The sequence below is a fragment of the Zingiber officinale genome, chromosome 2A (assembly GCF_018446385.1).
Source record: "Zingiber officinale cultivar Zhangliang chromosome 2A, Zo_v1.1, whole genome shotgun sequence".
NCBI classification, from domain to species: domain Eukaryota; kingdom Viridiplantae; phylum Streptophyta; class Magnoliopsida; order Zingiberales; family Zingiberaceae; genus Zingiber; species Zingiber officinale.
This window is the reverse complement of record NC_055988.1, coordinates 37,929,211-37,954,263: the sequence shown is the minus strand read 5'-3', so window position 1 is coordinate 37,954,263 and position 25,053 is coordinate 37,929,211. Positions and strand designations below refer to the sequence as shown.

Here is a 25,053-nt window from a genome sequence, read left to right as displayed (position 1 = left end):
GATACCAAGTAAATCCTTCGTGTTAACATTGTAAGTGTTGCTTCGAGTTCATTCCACTGCATATCATCATCATGAAGTAAGACAACGAGTGCGATGAGTTATTCACCCCCACCCCCCCTCTAGCTACAAATCGACCCTAATAGATTCTTCCATGCTCTTTAGCAAGTAGTACACTAAGAAGATGGAACTCGACCTTACCATTTGTCTTAAATTCATCGCGCTGTTTTTTCGTCCAACGATGTTCTTCGAGAAATCTTGAAAAAATTTCTGACAAACAAAAGTGTTGTCTTAAATTCATCGCACTAAGACGATTGAAAGTACAGAAAGTATTGTCTCCAATGAAGAAGAACGAGACTCTATTTATAGCCACTAGATGAAAATAGTCGTTTGCTGACTGACATCTCCGGGAACCTGGATCCTCTCTAGGTGCCCCTAGGTATGCACCTTATCTGCTCGCAATGTCTACTCAATGATACGATGATGACACTTTACCCTTGTTTGGACGCTCGTACTAGTCCGAGTGCCCGGAGTGCTGCTGACATGGACCCGAATGTCATCCGTAGCAACAACTCGACGAGGCACCCGTTCTGATCCCATGCGGTCCAAGTGCCCAGACCCTCTCCAGGCGCTCGAAATCCGAGCACTTGGACATGGTCTTGGTGTTTAGACAAGTCAACACTGTGTTGACTTATCTGGTCTTCCGCTCTGATTACTTGGGTGATTCTCTGACCATCCAGAGTTAAGCTCACCCGAACCCAACTCCGGCTTTGTCCTCGAACAGTCTTCTGCTCCTACTTCTCATCCATAAGAAATGCCGCGCACATCCTTCTTGCTCCACTAGCGCACTCTTCCGCAGCTTCTCGTCACTCGGATACACCAAGCCCATCGACACACTCCCAGTTCCATCCTTCTTGCCCACTACATCTTTCACTCGACTTCTTGTATTCCTAAGTTTCTGCATACTTAGACACAAAGATCAAAACATAACAGAACCTAACTTGACTTGGTTGATCATATCAACATAAACTTGGAGTACTTACACTAATGTCTTCGGTGCTAAAGGAAATCACCTCGTAGAATATTTTGGTAATCGAAATAATAAGATTTAGGGCAACAAACTATAATAGTTTCTTGTTAAACAATTAGTTTTTTTTGTTTGGAAGATACGTGCATATTTTCACATGTTGACAATTCAATAGCTCGGATGCTTACTATAGTTCGAACCAATACAGGGACTATAATAGGGATATTATTGTAGCAAAAGGTAATTTCACTAACCCTAGGTGTCTCCCAATTCGTCCTTAGATTATTTAAAGGAAGGTAAATTATGAGATCTATGATAGTAATATTATGAGAATATAAAGTGTGGAATGATAAATTTGAAAGTGTGATGCATGATTTGAATAATATTGAAAGTTGGGTGTGAGCATAGCTTATAGGATCGTGATTGAATATAGGATCATTTTGGAGTTTGAATCGAATCGATTGGGATTCTATGATGATTGAATATAGGATCATTTTGGAGTTTCAATCGAATCGATCGAGATCAAATCATAGAATCGTATGATCCTATCAAAAACTCTTTACATTTAATTTTGTATTTGATAGGGTGATGAAATTAATTAATGAAGACTAAATCAATTTAATATTTGATTAAAATATCTTTTAAAATAATTAAATTAATAATGTTATTATTAATGGTAATAATAGGTTAAAATATATGTATAATAAATAATTATAATTTATTCATAATTTTTAATATATATATATATATATATATATATATTAATAAAATAATTGGATTGAATTTTAAGAAAGCTTATTTAACCTATCTTATTTAACTTAGGAATTAATTTAACTAATTAATTAAAATTCTATTAAATGATTGGATTAATTAAATAAAATTTAATTAAAACTTAACCTATTATTCTATCTCCTCTCTTATCTTCTCATTGCGTGAGGCATTCACACCTCACATGTGCTCATCGTTCACCATCGCTCTCCTGCTCATCATCGCTCTCCCTTGGTTTCATCTGCGATATCTACCACTAGCGATGCCTTCCCCTCTTGTGTTCGTTGCCGTCGCTCTGCTCATGGCACTCGCAATGCACGTGCATCCATCTCGTCATCATTGTCAACCGCTGATTGACACCTTGCTTTTTTCGTCCCCCTCCACAAGTCGTCGACGCCTCCTCACACCTCCTCCATTGTCGTTACCCATCGAGATGTCAACGAGACCAAATCATTTGTAACATAAAATTATGTCGATTCCATTCAATAGATCCTAACTATTCCATTTTGATTACACTACCAAATTGATCCTCAATGGATCCGGATAGGAATTTAACAAATCGTGTGAGGTTAGTAAAAGGCCTAGCATTAATTAATATTAATATTCAGTGATAAAATAAAAATATATACTGTCAAAAGAAATCAATAAACTAAATTAAAAATCTAATAATAGGACAGGTTTGTTTATCAGACTTTTCGATAAGTCCAACCGCTAAAACAAGAAAAATAAGAAGAAAGCAGAACCACCCATGAATCATTAATGATCAATCATTGCGTCGGAAAGGCAAGATCCCGACCGTCAATTTGGCAGGGGCAGATGGAGGAAATCGTTTTAGATCTTCCGGAGCTTCTCAGCCTTGACGACGGGGTTGGCGCGGGCGATGGCGGTGCGGCCAGCCGCCTTGAAATCGAAGGTGCACCCGTGTTGCTCTGCGTAGCGGTGGGTGCCACAGTAGGTGGCGCCGCATCGGCACTGGAATCCCGTCAGCCCCACCCGCTTATGGCAACTAGCGCACCGGCTTGGTCCCGCCGCCGCTGGTGCCGCTGCCTTATCTTCCTTCTTTTCCACATCTTCGACCTGATATGCAACCGCGATCGCGGCGGGGGTCGGCGATGCGCTCAGGATCGAGGGACCAGAGATGGGGCGGAAGCTCTCGACGGCGACCTTAACTCCGGCGGAATCCTGAAGCTGTCGCCGCTGCTCCTCCTTGACGCAGTGATCGCGGTAGCACTTGGAACAGAGGTCGAGTGTCGCAGGACTACCAAAGAAACCGCAGTTGTTCGCGCAAAGGCGGTGACCCTCCTGGAAACGCTGCTCCTCCGCCATCCTCCTCGCCAACCTTTCTGGATCAGCCGATCTATGAACTGGCAAAGATAAAATCAACATCAGCGAAAAGATCGACCACCAGAACCTTAACCGATTTTAGAAAACAAATCTTTATCTTTACGGATGATCAATCCGTTACTTTCGGCCAAAGGCAATCGAATCTCTCTAGAAAATCCGACACCACATAGGAAAAGGATAATACCTTGAGAGAAGAATCAAATGGCTGCCGAGAAGGTAGAAGGGAGGGCGTTGAGGAATATAAGGGAAACGGAGGAGGTGGCGGTGGCGGAGGGTGGTTGCTTCGTTATTGTTTGGGGCTGGGAATGGAAACAGGAGACTGCATCCGCGCCGGATCTGATATAGGGACAGAGAGGGCAATAAATAGAAATAAAAAATTAAATAACAAACGGAAGGTGCGAGGAAATAGGGTTGGGGGACTGGGATAAAGATAGGGAAACAAAATTGAAAAACAATTATTCTATTAAGGTGTGATAGGGACCTACATCTCTTGTAATATACAAGGGAGAGGAGATTGCGATTCAACGACGTTCCTTCTTGGTCACTTAAAACGCGGCTCTCTTGCTAATCGCAATCTTTGGCACGAGAATCCTAAGGATCTCGTGGAAATTGAACTTGGACAGGCTAGTGGTTACTTTGCTTACGCGAAGGGCGGGCGCAGGCGCTGAATCAGTAAAATATATATATAAAAAAAAACCCTCCGTCCATTTAAAAAATAAATAAATCAAAAGATAACTATAATATTTTTCATTTTTAAAAAATTAATTACAATATTGTTTTCAAAGCTATTGTGAAAATAAATAAATTTAATATTTTTAATTTAACTTAATTAAAATTATTATTATATTAAAATATTATTTACTAACTTTATTAAAATTATTTAATTTAGTCAAAACCACTTTAATATATAATCAAATTTTAATTTATCATGCCCTTAGCTATGGAACAATGTCACAATGATAGGATGCTCATGCAGTCTTCCAAATATTTATGGTTTAATTTTAAATTACGGTGTAGTGTATGATATTTTCTTTGAATTGGATGATAAATCTATACTGTTGAGCTATTGGACCGTGGATTATAAATATTTTTGGATTTATCCTCATACAAATTCGAGATTTAAAGTTGGGATAGACTTGAACTCAATATAATAAATTATATATTATCCCTAAATTAATCACAAAGTACATAACTTGAAGGGGGAAAATGTTTATTAAATAAAAAAAATTCCACATCTGAATCAAGACTTCACTATTCTACAATTACACAATAAGTCCTAAATTAAAATTTTTAGAAGAAGTACTTATTCATTCATGTTGTAAATAAAGTTTCATTTTAAAAATATATAGCAAAAATTATGTGCTTATAAAGAAAAGATATTTCTATAACTATGAGTTTTTTTTTTTGATAAAGTTTACAAATAAAATTAATGGGGTTAGGCTTAAAATGAAAAATATCATATTATTATAAAAATATCTAAATTCTTTTAGTCCTAACAGTATTTATTTGAGTATATAATTAACATAAAGAAAATCAATGCATATAAGAACAATTTTATTTAGTGACAAAATATGTAAAATACAGCATCCAAATAATAAATAAATAATAAACTTATTGGACAAATAATCTTATTGAATTTTTCAGGAATTTTTAGGAATTTTCTGGGATTTAATCGGAGCTCGTATGATGTATTTTAAGGTGATCAATTATTGGGTTTAGAGAAAGCCTGTTTGGATTACCCTTTAGTGGGAGTTGATTGAGAAAATCAACTTAGGGTTTAATTGATTGAACCTAAGTTTTTAACCTATTATTTTTATTTCTCACCGCGTGCCCTAAAACCCACGCCGACACCTCCCTTACCCGATTCCTCCTTGCTCCGACGCCGACACACCCAGCCTCCTCTTCTCTATCTCCTTCCATCTCCCTCACACGAGCACCGCACGGTCGGCTTCTCTCTTCCTCCTCACGCCAGCATCGGAGACGCACGCCACCGCACATGGTTGTCGCAGGTCCTCTAGCCGCCATCACTGGGAAGCAGCCGTTTGATCCCTCATCCCCAAACCACCGCCGGCCTATTCTCCTCTCTTGAGCCATCACCATCAGCTCTTCGTCGCCGACCACCAGCTCCACTCAACGCGGTGCTCTAGCATGTAGCCGACCCTACCTCTTCCTCTTCGTTGTTGGCGCAGATTCATCACAGCTCTTTACCGGAATCGCCCCGATCAAAGTCGCCAGCCGTAGCAAGCTCCCTATTCCGCTTTCACCCGACGTTGCTGCCCTTTCAACCGATCATCCGTCGGCCACATATCTCGAGCCCATCACCAATGCCACACGCCGTTACAGAGGTTGTCTGTCAACCGGGAGTTAGCCTTCATCGGATCTGAGGTAAGTGTATTGAAGTATGTATGAATCTGAATTTGGGGCAAGTCTTGCAAGGTTTGGATTATTTGGATTTGGTTTCATGCTCTATATCAGGTTGGTAACGCTTAATTGATTCTTGGCCTTCATAGCTCCAACCAACACAGATTTAGAGCCATTTGTGGATCCAACCAGCCTTGTCTGTGGGTGATCCATAGCTTGAGCCACGTACCGGCAGCAAGAACCTCTCGGCTGTGGGTTATTAGGAGAGCTTCACTTCTACCTGCTATTATGGATGGGATTGCTTCTATAAGTAGTTGTGGATCAAACTAGGGTAAGTGGTGTATCAGTTTTACATAGTTGAATTTAGTTTTACATTGGATTTGTAGATGGCATGATTAAACCTCATCGGATCATGTGGATGAACCGTGTAGGTTGGGTTTATGATGCTTGATATGTTGATCTGGGTGATTATTGGATTAAATGATGGATTTATAGATTTTGATTATGATTGAGAAGATTAAAGGAATCATAGATGTGTGTAATTGATGTTAATCATATCGATTAGGGTTTCCCCTAATTAGTTTGGGTTTTAGGGTTTAGCTAGTTATTGCCTATGTGGTTAGCTAAACTGTATTTTTTGTGATTTGCAGGGCGTTAGTTTGAGACGAGCGTCTCAACTGGGGATTGTTTAGCTCGATCTACATTTAAGGCGGATATTTCTTGCTTTATCTCTTTAGTATTTTGATCCTAGTGCATGAGCTTTATGTTCAGATAGTTGCTGTATCTATCTTGACTCCACTCTTATTTTTCCTGCGTTTGATACTTCCACTCAATCTTTGAGCTATTCGTTTCTGTATCTATACAGTCTCTCGTTGCTATCGATGATATTTAGCAGATACTATATTACTAGGTATCAGATACCAGATACCAGATGACAGACATTAGATATTAGGTATTGGATATATAGACACCTGATACCATGTTTATATGCTTTGATTGCTGTTTATTTACACACCTTACTAAGCATGCTGGCTTCATGTAGCATACCTGTTTTCTGTTTATATATATATGATGGCTGCTGCCTTATTCGCATCATGTCATTGCATGCATGCCGGCGACCATGTCTCCCTTGTGGTTGAGAGGGTCATTGGCCAGGGATGCACGCTCGGCAACTCATGGGTAGTGGCGGCTGGAGCGTGCCGCTTGTCCTGTCGTGCCGCACTCGGCCACTCATGGGTAGTGGCGGCTGGAGTTGCGGGCAGCAGGGACCCCCATCGCAGACGTAGCTATTCAGCTACTATGCAACTGTCCACTCGGTCACTCGAGAGTAGTGGCGGCTGGAGTGTTGTACAGTTGTCATCGATCCGGCCTCTCGACCATACAGGGGTCGTGGTGCAGAGAGGTGGGCGGGGTGACCATCCGTACATACGCTGTTGTTATTATATCTGCTGGTTGTTTACTTATGCTGTTGTTGTTTATTCATGCTGTTATGCTTACATAGGTTGAGATTTATACCTGTGATATGTGTTTAGACACTGACTTGCTTACTGTTGACATGTATATACCTCACACGATACCATGTAGTTATGATCGGTACTGTAGCAGGACTTTGCTACACTTTACCTTTTACTACTAGCCTAGGATATGGTTTCAGGTATGGACACTTATTAAGATATCACTGTAGTATCTGCTATTTCCATACGAGACTGTATACCTTTGCATCTCTAGTTCTTTACTATACTCATGCACTATCTGTCTATTACCCGCTGAGTCTTTATACTCACCACCCCGTATATTGGTAATTTCACCAGGTAGCAGGTAAAGGATTTATGGAGTCGCCTGGAGATCCTGTTCGCCAGTCCCACGTCACATTCGAGGACGATCTTATGATTTTGGTATTTCTTACGCTATTTGTATTTTGGGTTTTGTACTTGTTTATGTATTTGTGTTCTCTTGTATTTGGTTTGATATTATTGTGTCAAGTCGAGCTGACTCACAGTTAGTTACTTTATGTTTTATGATCGTTGTTTGTGATTTCCGCTGTGTTTATTTCTGTTCCAGCCGAGTGGGCTGCTTATATAACTGCGTGGTTGTGTAGATATATTCCAGCCGTATGTGGCTGATGTATATTGTATGTATGTATGCCTCAGATTGTCACCCATACATGGGAGATGCTGCCGAAATTTTTTGATAAGGACTCCTCTTGGGGCGTGACAATTTATTGGTATCAGAGCCAAGGTTTATGAGGCTTATTTTCGTTTGTTTTTTCGTGATTTGGTTTCTCGATGTGACTTTTCGGGTTTTGGGACCAGGCAGCGTCAGGATTCTCCAAGCTATAGGAGGTATGTTTGCCTATTATTATCTTACATTTTTGATAGTGCATGCATAGTTGTTATGTTAGTTATGTTATGTATTAGTATGCTTTTGTTAGTACCTGTCCAGTTGTTGGTAGCATACATCAAATGTGTTGGGTCAATCATTGATCACGGTTGACCCTACTAGAGATCAAGGAATACAGTCTCATAGGACTTTTTTTACCATACCACTAGTGTTATTAATTTCTGTTATCACTAGTCTAGTAGTGGTTAGTTTCTGCTAAATATCGTATTGCCTCGGTTCGTAGAGGACCAATTTACTCTTGTTGCGCTTAGTAGAGGATTCTAGTTGGTTCGGTTCGTAAGGGATCAATTTACTCTTGTTGTGGATAGTAGAGGACTGACCAAGTTCCTCGTATTACTTCGGTTAGTAGAGGACCGATGTACCCTTGTCGACTTGCTTAGTAGGGTTGATTTACTCTGTTGGTTTGATTAGTAGAGGATCGACTTATTCTAGTTGCTTTAGCCTATAGAGGTTCGATTTACCGTTGTTGACTTGGTCAGTAGAGGACTGATCCATTCTTATGTTCTTAGTTCGGTCAGTAGTTCAGTCAGTTGGAGACCGACTCACTCTATTTTACAGAGATTCTGATCCTTGGGTTATGTGTGCTGGTTAGATAACCTAAAAGTTACATTTGAGTTCATGACTTGTACAGACGAAGAATTGACAGAGTTAGCTGCATACCATTGTTGGCTTGACTAGTTTGTAGAGGATCGATGTATCCTATTCTATGGAGACTTTGACCATGGACTGTATGTACCTGGTAGGATGATCTTGAGGGTACATTTGGATAGATGACCCCCACTGACGTGGAAAAGTGTGGAGCTAGTTGCTTAACACTTACGAGATACTTTATATCTGTGGGAGGTTAGGTGTGATCCTGAGTCATTTCTTATCCGGGAGGAGTTTTTGTAGGAAAAGACCTCGATATGGATTTGTGATACATCCGGGTGACACCCGATGTATAGGGACTTAGAGCGTTTCTATTGGTTGAATGACATGAAAAAGACATCGCGGATTTAGTAGTTTGATGTCTAGTATGTCAGCAAGTGGAGGCTGAACATCAGAGGTTAGTAAGATTATTTCAGTAGATTCGGATACTGGAATGGAGTTGAGCTCATGTTATGATGGACTTTATTGTGGGATTACCAAAACACAAAGAAGATACGATGCGTTGGGAAATCAATGATTGGTTGATGAATTTGCTCCCTAGTTTTTGATTTGTAGGATGGATTCTTTAGATCGAGTAGTAGGATTATATGGTAGAGAGATTACTGAACCTCAAGGTATATCTCTGAGTATTGAATTTAATGGAGATTCATGATTCACATCACGATAGTGGCAGATTTTACAGCAGACCATGAGTATAAAATTCTATTTTAGAACCGCTTTACATCTTTAGATAGATGAACAGAGTAAGAACTTGATGTGGATGTTAGAGGTTTGCTGATAGTATGAGTTATGGATTTTGGAGGCAGTTGGTTTACTTACAGTTGGCTAGACAACAGTGTGAGAGTAGCAGAAGCAGGGTGAGCACATAACCCACAGAGTTATCTCTTACGAATAGAGATTTATTGATGATATTTGGATAGAGCTGTATATGAGTATGTTGCAGGATTGTTACACTGAGATGTGGATCCCTGAGTTGAGCAGTAAATTTGGGGATCAAATTTTTATTAGTGGGGGAGAATGTAAAATACAACACCCAAATAATATTTAAATAATAAGGTTATTGGATAAATAATCTGATTGGATTTTTCAGGAATTTTTAGGAATTTTCTGGGATTTAATCGGAGCTCGTATGACGTATTTTAAGGGGATCAATTATTGGGTTTAGAGAAAGTCTGTTTGGAATACCCTTTAGTGGGAGTTGATTAAGAAAATCAACTTAGGGTTTAATTGATTGAACCTAAGTTTTTAACCTATTATTTTTATTTCTCACCGCGTGCCCTAAAACCCACGCCGACACCTCCCTTACCCGATTCCTCCTTGCTCCGACGTCGACACACCCAGCCTCCTCTTCCCTATCTCCTTCCATCTCCCTCACACGAGCACCGCACGGTCAGCTCCTCTCTTCCTCCTCACGCCAGCATCGGAGACGCACGCCACCGCACATGGTTGTCGCAGGTCCTCTAGCCGCCATCACTGGGAAGCAGCCGTTTGATCCCTCATCCCCAAACCACCGCCGGCCTATTCTCCTCTCTTGAGCCATCACCGCCGGTGATCTTTCCCCTCAGTAGGTATGGAAGTTTGTCTCCCTTCGTTGCTAAGCGTAGATTCGATCATCTCCGGAATCACCCCGATCAAAGTCGCCAGCCGTAGCAAGCTCCCTATTCCGCTATCACCCGACGTTGCTGCCCTTTCAACCGATCATCCGTCGGCCACATATCTCGAGCCCATCACCAATGCCACACGCCGTTACAGAGGTTGTCTGTCAACCGGGAGTTAGCCTTCATCAGATCTGAGGTAAGTGTATTGAAGTATGTATGAATCTGAATTTGGGGCAAGTCTTGCAAGGTTTGGATTAGTTGGATTTTGTTTCATGCTCTATATCAGGTTGGTAACGCTTAATTGATTCTTGGCCTTCATAGCTCCAACCAACACAGATTTAGAGCCATTTGTGGATCCAACCAGCCTTGTCTGTGGGTGATCCATAGCTTGAGCCACGTACCGGCAGCAAGAACCTCTCGGCTGTGGGTTATTAGGAGAGCTTCACTTCTACCTGCTATTATGGATGGGATTGCTTCTATAAGTAGTTGTGGATCAAACTAGGGTAAGTGGTGTATTAGTTTTACATAGTTGAATTTAGTTTTACATTGGATTTGTAGATGGCATGATTAAACCTCATCGGATCATGTGGATGAACCGTGTAGGTTGGGTTTATGATGCTTGATATGTTGATCTGGGTGATTATTTGATTAAATGATGGATTTATAGATTTTGATTATGATTGAGAAGATTAAAGAAATCATAGATGTGTGTAATTGATGTTAATCATATTGATTAGGGTTTCCCCTAATTAGTTTGGGTTTTAGGGTTTAGCTAGTTATTGCATATGTGGTTAGCTAAACTGTATTTTGTGTGATTTGCAGGGCGTTAGTTTGAGACGAGCGTCTCAACTGGGGATTGTTTAGCTCGATCTACATTTAAGGCGGATATTTCTTGCTTTATCTCTTTAGTATTTTGATCCTAGTGCATGAGCTTTATGTTCAGATAGTTGCTGTATCTATCTTGACTCCACTCTTATTTTTCCTGCGTTTGATACTTCCACTCAGTCTTTGAGCTACTCGTTTCTGTATCTATACAGTCTCTCGTTGCTATCGATGATATTTAGTAGATACTATGTTACTAGGTATCAGATACCAGATACCAGATGCCAGACATTAGATATTAGGTATTGGATATATAGACACTTGATACCATGTTTACATGCTTTGATTGCTGTTTATTTACACACCTTACTGAGCATGCTGGCTTCATGTAGCATACTTGTTTTCTGTTTATATATATATGATGACTGCTGCCTTATTCGCATCATGTCATTGCATGCATGCCGGCGACCATGTCTCCCTTGTGGTTGAGAGGGTCATTGGCCAGGGCCGCACGCTCGGCCACTCATGGGTAGTGGCGGTTGGAGTTACGGGCAGCAGGGACCCCCGTCGCAGACGTAGCTATTCAGCTACTATGCAACTATCCACTCGGTCACTCGAGAGTAGTGGCGGCTGGAGTATTGTACAGTTGTCATCGATCCGACCTCTCGACCATACAGGGGTCGTGGTGCAGAGAGGTGGGCGGGGTGACCATCCGTACATACGCTGTTGTTATTATATCTGCTGGTTGTTTACTTATGCTGTTGTTGTTTATTCATGCTGTTATGCTTACATAGGTTGAGATTTATACCTGTGATATGTGTTTAGACACTGACTTGCTTACTGTTAACATGTATATACCTCACACGATACCATGTAGTTATGAGCGGTACTGTAGTAGGACTTTGCTACACTTTACCTTTTACTGCTAGCCTAGGATATGGTTTCAGGTATGGACACTTATTAGGATATCACTGTAGTATCTGCTATTTCCATACGAGACTGTATACCTTTGCATCTCTAGTTCTTTACTATACTCATGCACTATCTGTCTATTACCCGCTGAGTCTTTATATTCACCACCCCGTATATTGGTAATTTCACCAGGTAGCAGGTAAAGGATTTATGGAGTCGTCTGGAGATCCTGTTCGCCAGTCCCACGTCACATTCGAGGACGACCTTATGATTTTGGTATTTCTTACGCTATTTGTATTTTGGGTTTTGTACTTGTTTATGTATTTGTGTTCTCTTGTATTTGGTTTGATATTATTGTGTCAAGTCGAGCCGGCTCGCAGTTAGTTACTTTATGTTTTGTGATCGTTGTTTGTGATTTCCGTTGTGTTTATTTCTGTTCCAGCCGAGTGGGCTGCTTATATAACTGTGTGGTTGTGTAGATATATTCCAGCCGTATGTGGCTGATGTATATTGTATGTATGTATGCCTCAGATTGTCACCCATACATGGGAGATGTTGCCGAAATTTTTCGGTAAGGACTCCTCTTGGGGCGTGACAAAATAATTCATCGCTAACACATATCTTTTCGTTGTTAATAGTAAATAGTGACAATGAATATTTGTCGCTAACATCGTCACTATAAATTTGTCGTAAACTTTATATAGTGAAGATTGTCAATATTTAGTCACTAAGATTAACTACATAACATAAAATGACACTAAAATTACCATATTTGCTGCTAAAATACACCATGGTTAGCGACGAATTCAAAATAATTCATCGGTAATTAAATAGTATTAGCGACAAATTATCCCATAATTCATCGCTAATAGGTATTAATTTTCATGGCGAAATGCTCAAATTTGTCATGAAAACTAGATGTTAGTGACGATTTTTTTTCGTACTTCGCCACTAAACTTTAAAAAACACTTCCAATTGCAATAAGTTTCAATATGATATGACGTGGTACAAAAAATGGGTAAATTATTGCTAACCCTTTATTAGCAATGATTTCTTCCTAATTTGTTGCTAACCCTATTTTTTTTTAAAAAATAATTATATTTATTTTCTTTCATATCCTGTATATAAATTCACAAACTCACAAACAACTCATACTTCAACATCATCAAGTTCACAACATTCATAAAACAATCACAACTATAACAGCATTCCCAATCAACTCATAGTAGTACTCTAACAACAAGTAACACAACTCTAACAACAAGTAATAAGCTCACAACTCTAATAACAAGTAACACAACAAATAAAATTCACAACATTAAGTTCATATCCAAATTCACAACTTTAACAAAAGTTCACAACATCAAATTCTAAGATCGTGGAGGAGGAGGTAGAGCTGAAGATGAATTATGGATCAAGAATTATAATGCTCCAGGTGTCAACCGATTAAAAATTTATGCAAACATATTTTATCTTGATCTCATTAATGTCAACTTATCTTGATTGCTTGTTAACTGAACTCAGTTGTTTGCTAACTCTTCTTATAGGCCTTCTAGTTATTGCTTGGTAGATTCAAGCTTTTCATGCAATGTTATATTAGTTGATCTGGATAAGGTAGCATTTGAAGAAGTGGATCAAACTAGCTTTGACCCACTTCCAAATCTTCTAATATATCCAGAGTGAGTACCAAGGACTTGATATAGTTTGACAATAAAAATACCAATTTATGAAAATTCAATTCATGGATCAAAGATAACCATAACAAAAGGTGCAAGTACATGAATCTAGCTAAAAGTAGTGAAAAAAAATCAAATTATACTAGATTATATGACATTCTCCTTCATAGGTAAATGACACTCTCATGCATATAAAAAAGATGAATTTAAGGCTTTTACATTTCAGGATGATGCAGACTATACCAAATGCTTCATGCGAGGTGTCTGTTAATATAGAACTTAAACAATACAATAGCAGAACAAACGTGTTAGCCGAGAGTTTCAATACCTAGGTCACCAAAATAATACAAGTTTTGAAGATAATAAAACATATGATATGATGATATCTTGGGCATGTGGATAAAGTTTAAATCATCTGAGTATCTCAAATGACCAAGATGGAACAATCAAATACAAGCAAATATAAGATGAAGAAATATTCAAAAGAATGTGATGGAACAATTCAACATAGAAGCATTAAGAAAAGAATTTGCAAGTATTAATCAAATTGCACCAAACATGACAATCATATAATAGAACGAGTATCATGGAACTGATTGTTGGGACCTTGATGCCATGTAAAGGGGTGTGTGTAAGGATCTAGAGCGCTAAACACATAGAAAGCGCAGTGAAAAACTAACTTGATCCTTTCCAGAAGATTCATGCGAAGGAGAAAACCATATACTAAGTTTGTTAAAGGGAGTTATACCTTGGTTACGTAAACACGAACTCTCGATAGTAAGGATCTCAGCACGATTACCTGTTCGTACCTCTAACGGTATCTACATGAACAAGCCTTCTATCCTTCTCACAAACTTACGAAGTGGAGAAGAAAACCAAGTAGCAACCACAAGGAAGATTTTGGCCCAAAGAGAAGGAAGAAGGAAGAAGGAAGAAGAAGATGCTCTACAAAAAAATGAGATGAAAAAGACCTTTTGTACTTCATCTAATGAATACACTTAATGAGCATTAACACTCCATTAAGACAAAAGCCTTTTGGTCTTCCTTCAAGAATTCAAATCAACATTTTGAATTCTTCATGAGTTAATGGCCAATTCGAAATTGACCTTTTCCCTTCCTTCATTCAATTCAGATTCAGTGAGTCACCATCTCATTAATTCAAATTGACCCAATGAGTTTAGTTTGAATTGGACTCAATATAATAATTAGATCCAATCGAATCTAACATAATGAATCTAATTCAGATTAGACTTAATCTAATGTTCCATCATATGAGTCCATCTCCAAATCAACTTGTTCTTTGTGTATGACACAATAGACTCTCCTAATGTTGGCAATATCTTTAAAACTATTTTAGATATATAAACAATGAGTAACGTCTAGCAAGACATCATTGCTACCCAAGTGATGAGAATATCGAGATCTGACTTAACCTTTCCGTGTATATTATCTTGTATGACTCAATCCATCTATTCTTGATATCTAGATTGATCAATAAGGTATAGACCGTGTCATCCTCTTATCAATATTTATGTTTCTTGATATCTAAGTAGACACACTAAATCAAATAAGTTTAATATCACATATTGACTCATTTGAGCATGACCATGCATTCTTGTACTCTACTAATCAAGGGGCCCACATATATCGCTTCTGTCATATGGAAGGGATAGATTCCATCTACATTACTCGCATTCCTCTATATAACTTATTGCATACCTAGTAATCGACTTTATAGTCCACCCTATTACAGGTGACATTTGTCGATACTAAAGTATACAACTCCTTATATAGGGAATCGTAGTGACTTCAGGTCTAAGGACTATTCATACTAATAGTCACCATGAAAATGTTTATGACACTCATATAATGATTCATGAAATATTCTCATGGTGGAGCATTTAGTATATATTCTCTAATATATATCTATGTGCCAACCTGATATCTCATATCCATGACTTGTGAGATTAAGTCATTCGTTGACCTATATACTAGTCTCAATGTATTAATATTATCCTTGTATATTAATGTTTGATTAGGAATAGTTTAGAGTAGCGTTCTATATATATCTATAATATCCCATAATTAGTTAAATTAATTGATATGTTATAGACTAGAACCTATTACCCTAATACACTATTATACTTATTCATTCAGTACTAAACTGAAGTAAATATTATAACCAACTTTGTATTTTATTAATTAATGAAATTTGATATAAAAATGCCTTTGCTAATCATCTTATAGTTAGTACTAGGGTTAATACTAACAGGGTGAATAGACTGTCCATCCCAACTCGTTCGTTTACTTTCTACACTCGTTAACGCACAGTGAAAATACAAATATAAAAGCTAAACTAAAATACAAAAGAAAACCTAACACATTGATTTAACATGGTTCGAAGATTAGGGATCCTACTCTATGACATGTCCATAAGTTGGATGATCCCTATCCGTCGGTGGATTAATCCTCGGCTAACTTCAGCTATTGAACGACTCCTTCTCGGCAGACAAACCTCACCATAATCTCTTGAGAACACCACGTGGATCAACACTGAGAGCTTGAGACTCTAATAGGCTTTAACCAAGTCTATTTCATCACCAAGGTCAGCTACCCCAAGTTCTATTATATAGAGCTTGGGAAAATCAGCAAGTTGATTTTTTCATTACCAATCGATTGGTGTTGGCTAACGATACTCCACAAAATCCGTGATTCTACCAATGGCTCTTTACCAGTGGACTACTACAGTATACCAGTCGATTGACTCCAGTATCAGTCAACTGGCTATAGTGTAGCAGGCAACTAGCTATAGTTCCAGTCAACTGGCTACATGATGTGTATAGATTATATACACTTTTATGCATACTTTAACGTACATCTAATTATATTTCATGAGCATAATCTATGTTTATTGCATCATATTTCATTATGATGTTATATTTCCACTCCTTTTATTTGAAGATCTACTATTTACTTATTTTGATTGATAGGACATGATTTGGAGCAAAAATGGAGCAAAAGATGCACATTGGAGCAACTAGAGAAGATCAAGCTCAGGTCATGTGCAAACATAGGACCGTGTGGTCTTGCTCATGGTAAGTCAATCTTCGATCTTGTGAACTTACACGGCTGTGCCACACATTAAAGAGAAGAAGACCACGATTGTGTGGACTTTCTAAAGCCAAAGAAGACCACGACCGTGTGAATCCACATGGCCATGTGTCTAAACTAGAGAAAGAGCAAGATATGGTCGTGTGATCCAATACAGTCGTGCCACTCATCTAAGAGCAAACAAGACACAATCGTATGGATCCACACAATTGTGTGACCATAGCCGAGGCCGAGAAGACACCGACTGTGTGGATGCCACATGGCCTTGGCACGAGCCATGCTAGTCCCGTGCCCTGCCCTATTTAAAGGATTTTTTTCTTCCTTTTTTGGGAATCTTTGGCGTGGGGCTCATACCCATTCCTTGGAGAAGGGTTCTCCCCCTTGGGGAACCCTAGATCTTCCATCTTCATCGATCTATCCACCTCTGGAGAAAGGGAACCCCTCTAAAGACGTCGAGCTTCAAGGATAAGCACTCTCCTCTCTCTATTTCTTTGTAATGAGTTGTAGTTTGATATTTTCATTTTCTTTTGGTTGTATTCTCTTACAATGGAGTAGATCTCTAGATCTAGGATATAGGATGTAGGAAGTAGTTATAATATGATATGATGTATGAACTATGTATTTGGACATTTTCCTATGCAATGAAGTGTTTATATTATGCTCTATATATGTTGTGCCTTGTATGTGTTTAATGAAATATGTTGAGGTAAATTCATATAGATGTGAGGGATTTATTTCTATGTTAAGGTTGCTACTAGACTGGATAACAGGAGGATCTTTAGTGATAGAGGATACCCATTCAACCAGACATATATGCCCTTAGTGATAGAGGACATCGATACTTACCCACTTTCTAAAGTCAAAAGATCTTAACATAGGGACTAATACTTGTTAGGGCATTTTAATTGGAGTGGATACTTCAGTGCTACCGTTAGAAAGGACATTAGACAACTCTAGTGATTGTATGATTGAGGAGTCCTATGATAGAGGGTAGCCTATTAACCGGACTTTCTAGAGTTACTTCTTTACTTAATGGCATTAGAACTTGGGTAGACTCTCTGGTGCGACTTTCATGGGGTTGTACCAGAGTTTAGTTAGAATCCCTACACGAGTTTAAGCATGGGGTTAGGAAGATGAACAATGCATAAGGGCATTACCTAGTATCATAACAAAACTGAAATCCTAGCATCTATCATCCATTCCATTCCAAGATCATCTCTTACTCCTCTCTCTCTCTTTCTCCTTAGTATTTCACTTACTCTATCTTTTCCAACCAACCTTTCATTTGTCTAGGGAATTCACTGTGTGAAATCTACTAGTGCTTAATCAACAATCCTTATAGGTTCGATATCTTTTGTATTACTCATGACATAACCATGCACTTATGATTCGTAACAAGTTTTTTGGCGCCATTGCCGGAGACTATTTTCGATTAACATTAGTTGATTAGCATATGGGTTACTCTAGACTTTTAATAAATTCTTCATTTATTTGTTTGCTTTTATTTTTGCATTTTCTTTCTTATTTTTCATTATGTATTTTATTTCTTGTCTTTAATTATGCATTTTTATGTTTTCCTTATAATTTTTTCTTAGATATCATAAGCACTAACATGTCAAGAAGACCTTCGAGAGAATTTTTGACACCCATGAGTGTAAGAGTAAGATCTCTCATTGATGAAAATTATGATTCAAATGATGATCAATTTGAGTTCCATTATAGAATGTGTGGTAGCACATCTCATCCAGCTGTTATTTGCCACTTCTTCCAAAAACCTACTAATACTTTGAAACTTCAGTATTTGGTTCAATCTCTAATTCTATGGTAGAGTGAGCAATCACTATTCCAGCAGCAGATCTCTGATCTACCTCAACATTACAATCAATTTAGGATGGACGATCAAAATTTAGACTATAATTGTATGCAAAATGTTGAGTATATTTCCTAAGTAAATCAAAGTCAATCAGAGTTTTAGTATGATTCATCATTAAAAAGACCACACCATTCACAACCAGATGAACCTACTGGCTGGGAGGACTCCCAAGACCCAAATACTCCTACTCCTAGTCAGATGAAGATGACAACATAAGATTCTGAAGAGCTAATGGTGCAACGGGGGATCCTAGTTCTATAAAAATTACTTCAAATGTGTAATAATATTGTTGATCCCTCTATTGATGATATTGGTGTTAGTGGACTCTTCACCACCACTTATGATTATGATGATGTGGATAAATGTGTAGGGATATATACTATGGAGGAAACGTCCCAAGAATCACCTCCTTTGATCGCACAACTAATTGATAATATGGAATTTGTAAGAATGGAATTGGTTGATGATAAATATGTAGAGACTTGTGCAATAGAAGCAAAGCCTCAAGAATCACCATTTTCAAAGGCACCACTACTTGAGCCAGACCTATAACCTTCATTTAATCTAAAAGAAGTCACATCCACATGTTTAGAACTTTCAGGTATATCTCAATAATGCAAGGTTAATATTCTTAGTGATCTTTTAGATAATTTCATGGAGGTACCTATAATTGATTTTATTGGATGTGATTCAATTTTTGATATATACTCAGTTCATTCTAATATGGTTATAGTTCTTTCTTATATTACATGCTTGTGGGAGATGTGCCTTTCTTTTGGGTGTGTAGGTTTTCATGAGGCTGATAATTGGAAGGTCAATCTGAACCATCTCCGACCACCGGAAAGAACTTTCTGTTGAAACCCCAGGTAATTTTGATGTGATAAAACAAGTTAAGTTAGCTACTGTGGTGTTTTGACCCTGTGTCTAAGTGTGCAGGAACTTAGGAACACAGGAAGTCGAGCGGAAGATGCAACTAGTGAGAAGGATGGCACAGGAGAGAATCGGCGGGCTTGGTGTGTCTGAGGAATGAGGCATTGCGGAAGAGTACATCGGCGGATGAGAAGGAAGTGTGTGGTGTTTCCGAGAGATGAGAATCCAGAGCGGAAGATTGCTCGGGGAGCAAGAGATGTAGCCAACGAGAAGGTCGGCATGGGAGAGAGCTGACGGGCTCGGTGCGTCCGAGGGAAGAAGAGCTATGGATGAGTATGATGGCGAACGAGAAGGAAGCACGCGACGATTCAGAGGGACGAGAAGTCAAAGCAGAAACCTGCTCGAGAAGGCCGAAATTGGGTTTGGGTGAGCCTTATTTCAATTGGCCAAAATCACCCAAGCGAGCGGAGAAAAAGATCTGGATCAAGGCAAGTAGAATCGGAGCAGAGAGCTCGGACCGCAAAAAGTCAACAAAGTTGACTTTAAGGGTTCGGGCGCTCGGACCAGTCTGGGCACCCAAAACCCTTCCGGGCGCCCGGAATGCAATTTTTGACCAGATCATGTTTGATCGTGATCCGTTGCGAAGGGGATAAAACTTTATCCCCCTTCCAGGCACCTGGAACCCTCCAGGCACCCCGACCAAGGCTATAAATACAGCCTTGGTCTAGAAGCTTTTCAATTAGAACAAGCAATTGTAACAACACTTGTGCACTTTCCTATTTTGTTTAGCTTCCTTCTTTCTGTGCTTATACTGCTGTAAAAGAGGCCTCTCCGTCTGAAGGAGAATTTAGTGCTATCATCTTCCTTGGATTAACAACTTCCCCGGTTGTAACCAAGTAAACTCTGGTGTCTCTTTTCTTTTAAGTTCAGTCTTTAATTATTTATGCAAGTGTTATTTTAAAAGTCCGAGAAGGGTATCTCTTTTATTTATGGAGGGCTATTCAAACCCCTCCGACAACCGGCCACCAATGGTCCCAACACTTTCAAGGAGACAAAGATGAAGAGAGTGATGATTCACTACATTACTCTTATGATGATAGCTCTCTTCATAATAACATGGGTCATTGGAAGTAAAGTCTGAAAGTTTCTCACTCTGTTAAGATTATGATTTCGATGAGCCTAATGAGAGGTCGAGCTAATGACCTAAAACAAGCGCTTCTTGGGAGGTAACCCAGGTTCAATCTTGCTTTCATTTTAGTTTTAGTTTCTTTCTAGTTTCTTTATTTCATTCATATTAACTCTAATCCCTCTACTTAATGTTAGGACCAAAAGGAATTTAGATATCTCCGCAATGACATGATATTGTCCACTTTGGATCTAAGCCCTCATGGCTTTACTCTTGGGCTCTGCCCAAAAGGCCTCATGCCAATGGAAATATTCTATATCCTTTTAAACCCATGATCTTTACCAAATCTTTTCAATATGGGACTTTGATTAAACCCCAACAATCTTCCCCTCAAACGAAGGACCACAATTACTCTCATGGTTCGGGCCTCCCTGCGAGTATCTGGTCACCCTACTCTGTCATGTTAGGACTAAAAGGAATTTAGATATCTCTATAATGACATGATATTGTCCACTTTGAGACTAAACCCTCATGACTTTACTCTTGGGCTCTACCCAAAAGAACTCATGCCAATAGATATATTCTACATCCTTTTAAACCCATGATCTTTGCTAAATCTTTCCAATTGAGACTTTGATTGAACCCCAACAATCCTCCCCTCAAATGAAGGACTCCAATTACTCTCATGGTTTGGGCCTCCCCGCGAGTATCTAGTCACCCTTGTTAGAGTGTATACTAAAAGCCTAGCTTTTGTATAAACATTTATTTAGAAATAAAGAATCATAATGGTCAAATACCTACATTTATTTGTTAAGTGTAGTTGTTCAATTAATTTATATAGTAGACAACATGGTGTGTGGTGTCACACATAGAAGATCATGTTGTCAGTTCTTTATAAATTATAAACAGTTGCTCGCGACTAAGATGGAAAGGAACAAACCGTTGAAGTAGTCGTAGTGTAATTAAGTATTAGTTTATCTTAACTAATAAATTACACTGATACACTCCAAGTGTATTGAGTAGGACCATTTTAGGTAAGTTCTTTTTGTACTGACTTTATAAAAGAACTAGACCTTAGTTATTATGGAAGTGTGTGCTCTTAATCCTAATATAATAACAAACACATATATTTAGTATTTATTTCTTTGACTTATCAATGGGTGAGATTTAACTCGATAAGTCAATAAGCTCAATAAGTTGAGAAATGATATTACTTATAGTGTGTGTTCTTGATTATAGAAGGAAACTGTGTTCTAGTAATCTATGTTGAGAATGATCCCAAGAGGAGCTCATAAGGATTGTCATGTTAAACCCTGTAGGTGGACTTAGTCCAACATGACGATGAGGTTGAGTGGTACTACTCTTGGAGCTAGATATTAATTAAGTGAGTTGTTAGTAACTTACTTAATTAATGGACATTCGTAATCTTAAACACAGGTAGACTAACACACTCATGATAAGAAGGAGCCCATAATGTAATTTGGGATTGGTGCGGTAGTGCGATAATAACTCTCTAGTGGAATGAGTTATTATCGATGAACTTGAGTTGTATGTTCGGGGCGAACACGGATACTTGAGCTCATCGGAAGGCCAAAACCAATTTCTCTTCTAGGTCCCTGTCGTAGCCTCATTAAAGCCTCAAGTCCATCCAAATATAAGCCCATCTTGGTGTCCAAGAAGGGGGCCGGCCCAATGCTTGGTGACCAAGCAAGGGGCGATTACATTATCCTCTTAAGGGGTCGGCCCTTTGCTTGGTGCCCAAGCAAGAGGGGGTTGACCACAATAATTCAAACAAGGAGGGGTGTTTTTGAATTTTTAAAATCTTCTCTTTGTAGAAAACTACAAGTTTTAAAAGAGAGATTTTAAATTTAAAACTTTCCATATTTGAATTAGACCACATGTTTTAAAAGAAAGTTTTAAAACTTTCCTTTTTTAACCATCCTCATGGTTTAGGAAAAAGGAAGAGGAGTTTTAAAATTTAAATTTTCTATCACCATGTTAAAAAAGAAAATTTTATAAGAGAAGATTTAAATTTTAAAACATGATTTTAATTTTTAAAACTTTCCTTTTTTAACTCTTACTTTAGGAAATTGAAAGAGAGCTTGTAAAATTTTATAAGAGGATTTCTTCTTATAAAATTTTATTAAAAAAAATATATTTCTTTCCTTATAGGGGCCGGCCACCCTTGCTTGGTGCCCAAGCAAGGGGCCGGCCAATAGGATTAAATCATCATCCAATCAAATATATGATTGGTGATTGATTCAATCAAGAGGAAAGAAAAGGAAAAATTAAAAAGGAAAAGGAAAAACATGAGGAAGATTTTAATTTTTTATAAAATTTTTTTCCTTATTTGCTTTGGGCAAGTATTATAAAAGAAGGGGAGGAGAGGCTTTATGAATTAATATTTTTTTTTTCTCTCTTCTCTCTAGTCTCCTCCTTAGGGCCGGCCCCTAGCTCTTTATCATGCTAGGGCCGACCACATATTGCTTGTGGTTCCTTTAAGCGGCCGGATAAAAGAAGGAGGAGAAGGAGAAGAAGAAGAAGAAGAAGATGAAGAAGAAGGAGGCATCTAATTCTAGTCTCTTGCTTGTGTTCTCTCATGATGGCTGGATCTCTCCCCTTCCCTTTCCCTTGCTCTCTTTGGTTCCTAAATTGGTGGTGGTGGCTGGATTTTAGAGGAGGAAGAAGAAAGCTCTTTGGGTGGTTTTCATCTTGGAGGATCGTTGTCCACACGACGTCTAAGACGAGGCGAGGAATATGACAGAAGATCTCGAGGTCGTTAACATACAAAGAGAAGGTATAACTAGTAATTTTCTTCCGCATTATACTAGTTATTTTTCTTTGTATGAATTCCAAACACAAGAGTCATTAGATCTAGTTTTTCGAATTTTTTTTTTGAGTTTGTGTTTTCTTTATTTTTCAAATTTGTGATTCGATTGTTCTTTTTGGTTAACCTATTGTTATTTAAGGAAATTAAATATTAGCTTTCCTTAAAAGGCTTTGTCTAGGCGGTGGTGGTTGCTCCCATATCCAAGAAGGTCATGTGCCTCACCATGTAGTCCTAGAAGCCAATTTTGGAAATTAATATTTAATGGAATTAATAACATATGTGGATTTGAATCAATAGTGTTAAGTTACGCTTGTGATTCAAATCTAAATTATTAAGAACAGATAAATTAAATTTAGAATCAATGATGTTAAGTTCCGTCTGCGATTACTAATTAACTTCTAAAGAACACAATAGGTTATTTAAGGAAAGGTTCGACACTTGTACAAAATTTTTGTACAGTGGAACCGGTACGATTTTCTTAGGACTAACCAACAATTGGTATCAGAGCTAGGGTTTGCCTCTGTGTGTTTAGAATTCAAATAGGTTATGCACATGTCATACATAATTTAGGTAGGATAATAGTAGGATGTGCTAACTTTTTGGTTGCAAGCTCCAACTATTATGGCTTATATATGTTGTGTGTGATTAGACCCTTGGACATGTTAAGGGTATTATTGTATGTGTGCATGATTGTATGTAACTAATACAGCAGGAGCTGTATTAGCCCTAGGATTTTAGAATTTTATTTTCGATCTAGATTTTATGTGCATTCCCTCGTGGAATATAGGATCGACACATGTAAAATTCTATTTTTGTCGCGGATCGGATGCTTGCGAGGCGTGGTACTTTTGAAGCACCAGAGGCGCAGCGGAATAAGAAGCAAGATGGATGCAACGTCTCAACCCGATGGCGGTGGCAAAAGATGGCAGCAGCTAGGGTTGGAGCATACTAAAGACAGTGATGGAAAAGACCATAATAGTTGGAAAATTAATTTCCAAATTTATTGCTTTTATTTACTGTGATGTTTATGTGCATTTGATGTATGCTAGCATAGGTTAAAATCCTCATTTTTTAAATAACTAAGTGGGAGAGGGATTTTAATAAATTCCACGGTCTACATTACTGGTTTGTAAGTGATGCAACAAGCTTGCGTGTTTGCTCTGAGTGCCTCCCTCCATAATGGATGGGTTTGTTGCGGATCACTAGATCAAAATTCCTTTATGGATGATTATAGGAAATTATTTAGGAGCGTGTGATCTTCTCCAACTGAAGGGGCATAATCCTATTTAATGGACTAAGCATGAAGTAATGGTATACACTTAGACGCATTCAATAGTATCCTCCCCAATGGAGTCACTACTATTGTTTTGCGGGACCAAAGCAATACTAACTATTAATTTGTCATAAAGTTAGGTAAAACCCCGCTCTTACAAATGTTTGCATTTGTATACGTCCACACTAACGTGGCATAGAAAATTCACAGTGTTTGAGGTAATTTTATTTGTCATAAAGTTAGGTTGACAATATAAACTGGGTAATACCTCCTCTTACAAACAAATTAAATTTGTATACGTCCACACTAACGTGGCATACAAAATTCATGGTGTTTGAGGTAATTCAAGGTTGACAAGATAATTAATGGGTAAGACCCTCCTCTTACGAATGTTGAATTTGTATACGTCCACACTAA

The 25,053-nt window shown here is 38.4% G+C and overlaps 1 protein-coding gene and 1 long non-coding RNA gene across 2 annotated transcripts; one reads left to right on the top strand and one right to left on the bottom strand.

Annotated features, from left to right (window-relative positions):
* Positions 1 to 2,418: 2,418 nt before the first annotated feature.
* Positions 2,419 to 3,511, bottom strand: LOC122041043 (zinc finger A20 and AN1 domain-containing stress-associated protein 5-like). Its single transcript, XM_042600576.1, has 2 exons — positions 3,321 to 3,511; positions 2,419 to 3,156 (listed from the first exon to the last, which is right to left on the bottom strand). Exon 2 carries the CDS (start codon positions 3,116 to 3,118, stop codon positions 2,624 to 2,626), a length of 495 nt encoding a protein of 164 aa, XP_042456510.1. The 5' UTR covers positions 3,119 to 3,156; positions 3,321 to 3,511; the 3' UTR covers positions 2,419 to 2,623.
* A 1,427-nt stretch (positions 3,512 to 4,938) lies between these two features.
* Positions 4,939 to 6,309, top strand: LOC122039593. Its single transcript, XR_006128258.1, has 3 exons — positions 4,939 to 5,521; positions 5,612 to 5,828; positions 6,148 to 6,309. It is a non-coding gene; the product is annotated as an uncharacterized LOC122039593 (long non-coding RNA).
* The last annotated feature ends 18,744 nt before the right edge of the window (positions 6,310 to 25,053 follow it).

Excerpts from the sequence above, each read along its gene's own strand:
- LOC122041043 (XM_042600576.1), bottom strand. The coding sequence starts at position 3,118 with ATGGCGGAGGAGCAGCGTTTCCAGGAGGGTCACCGCCTTTGCGCGAAC.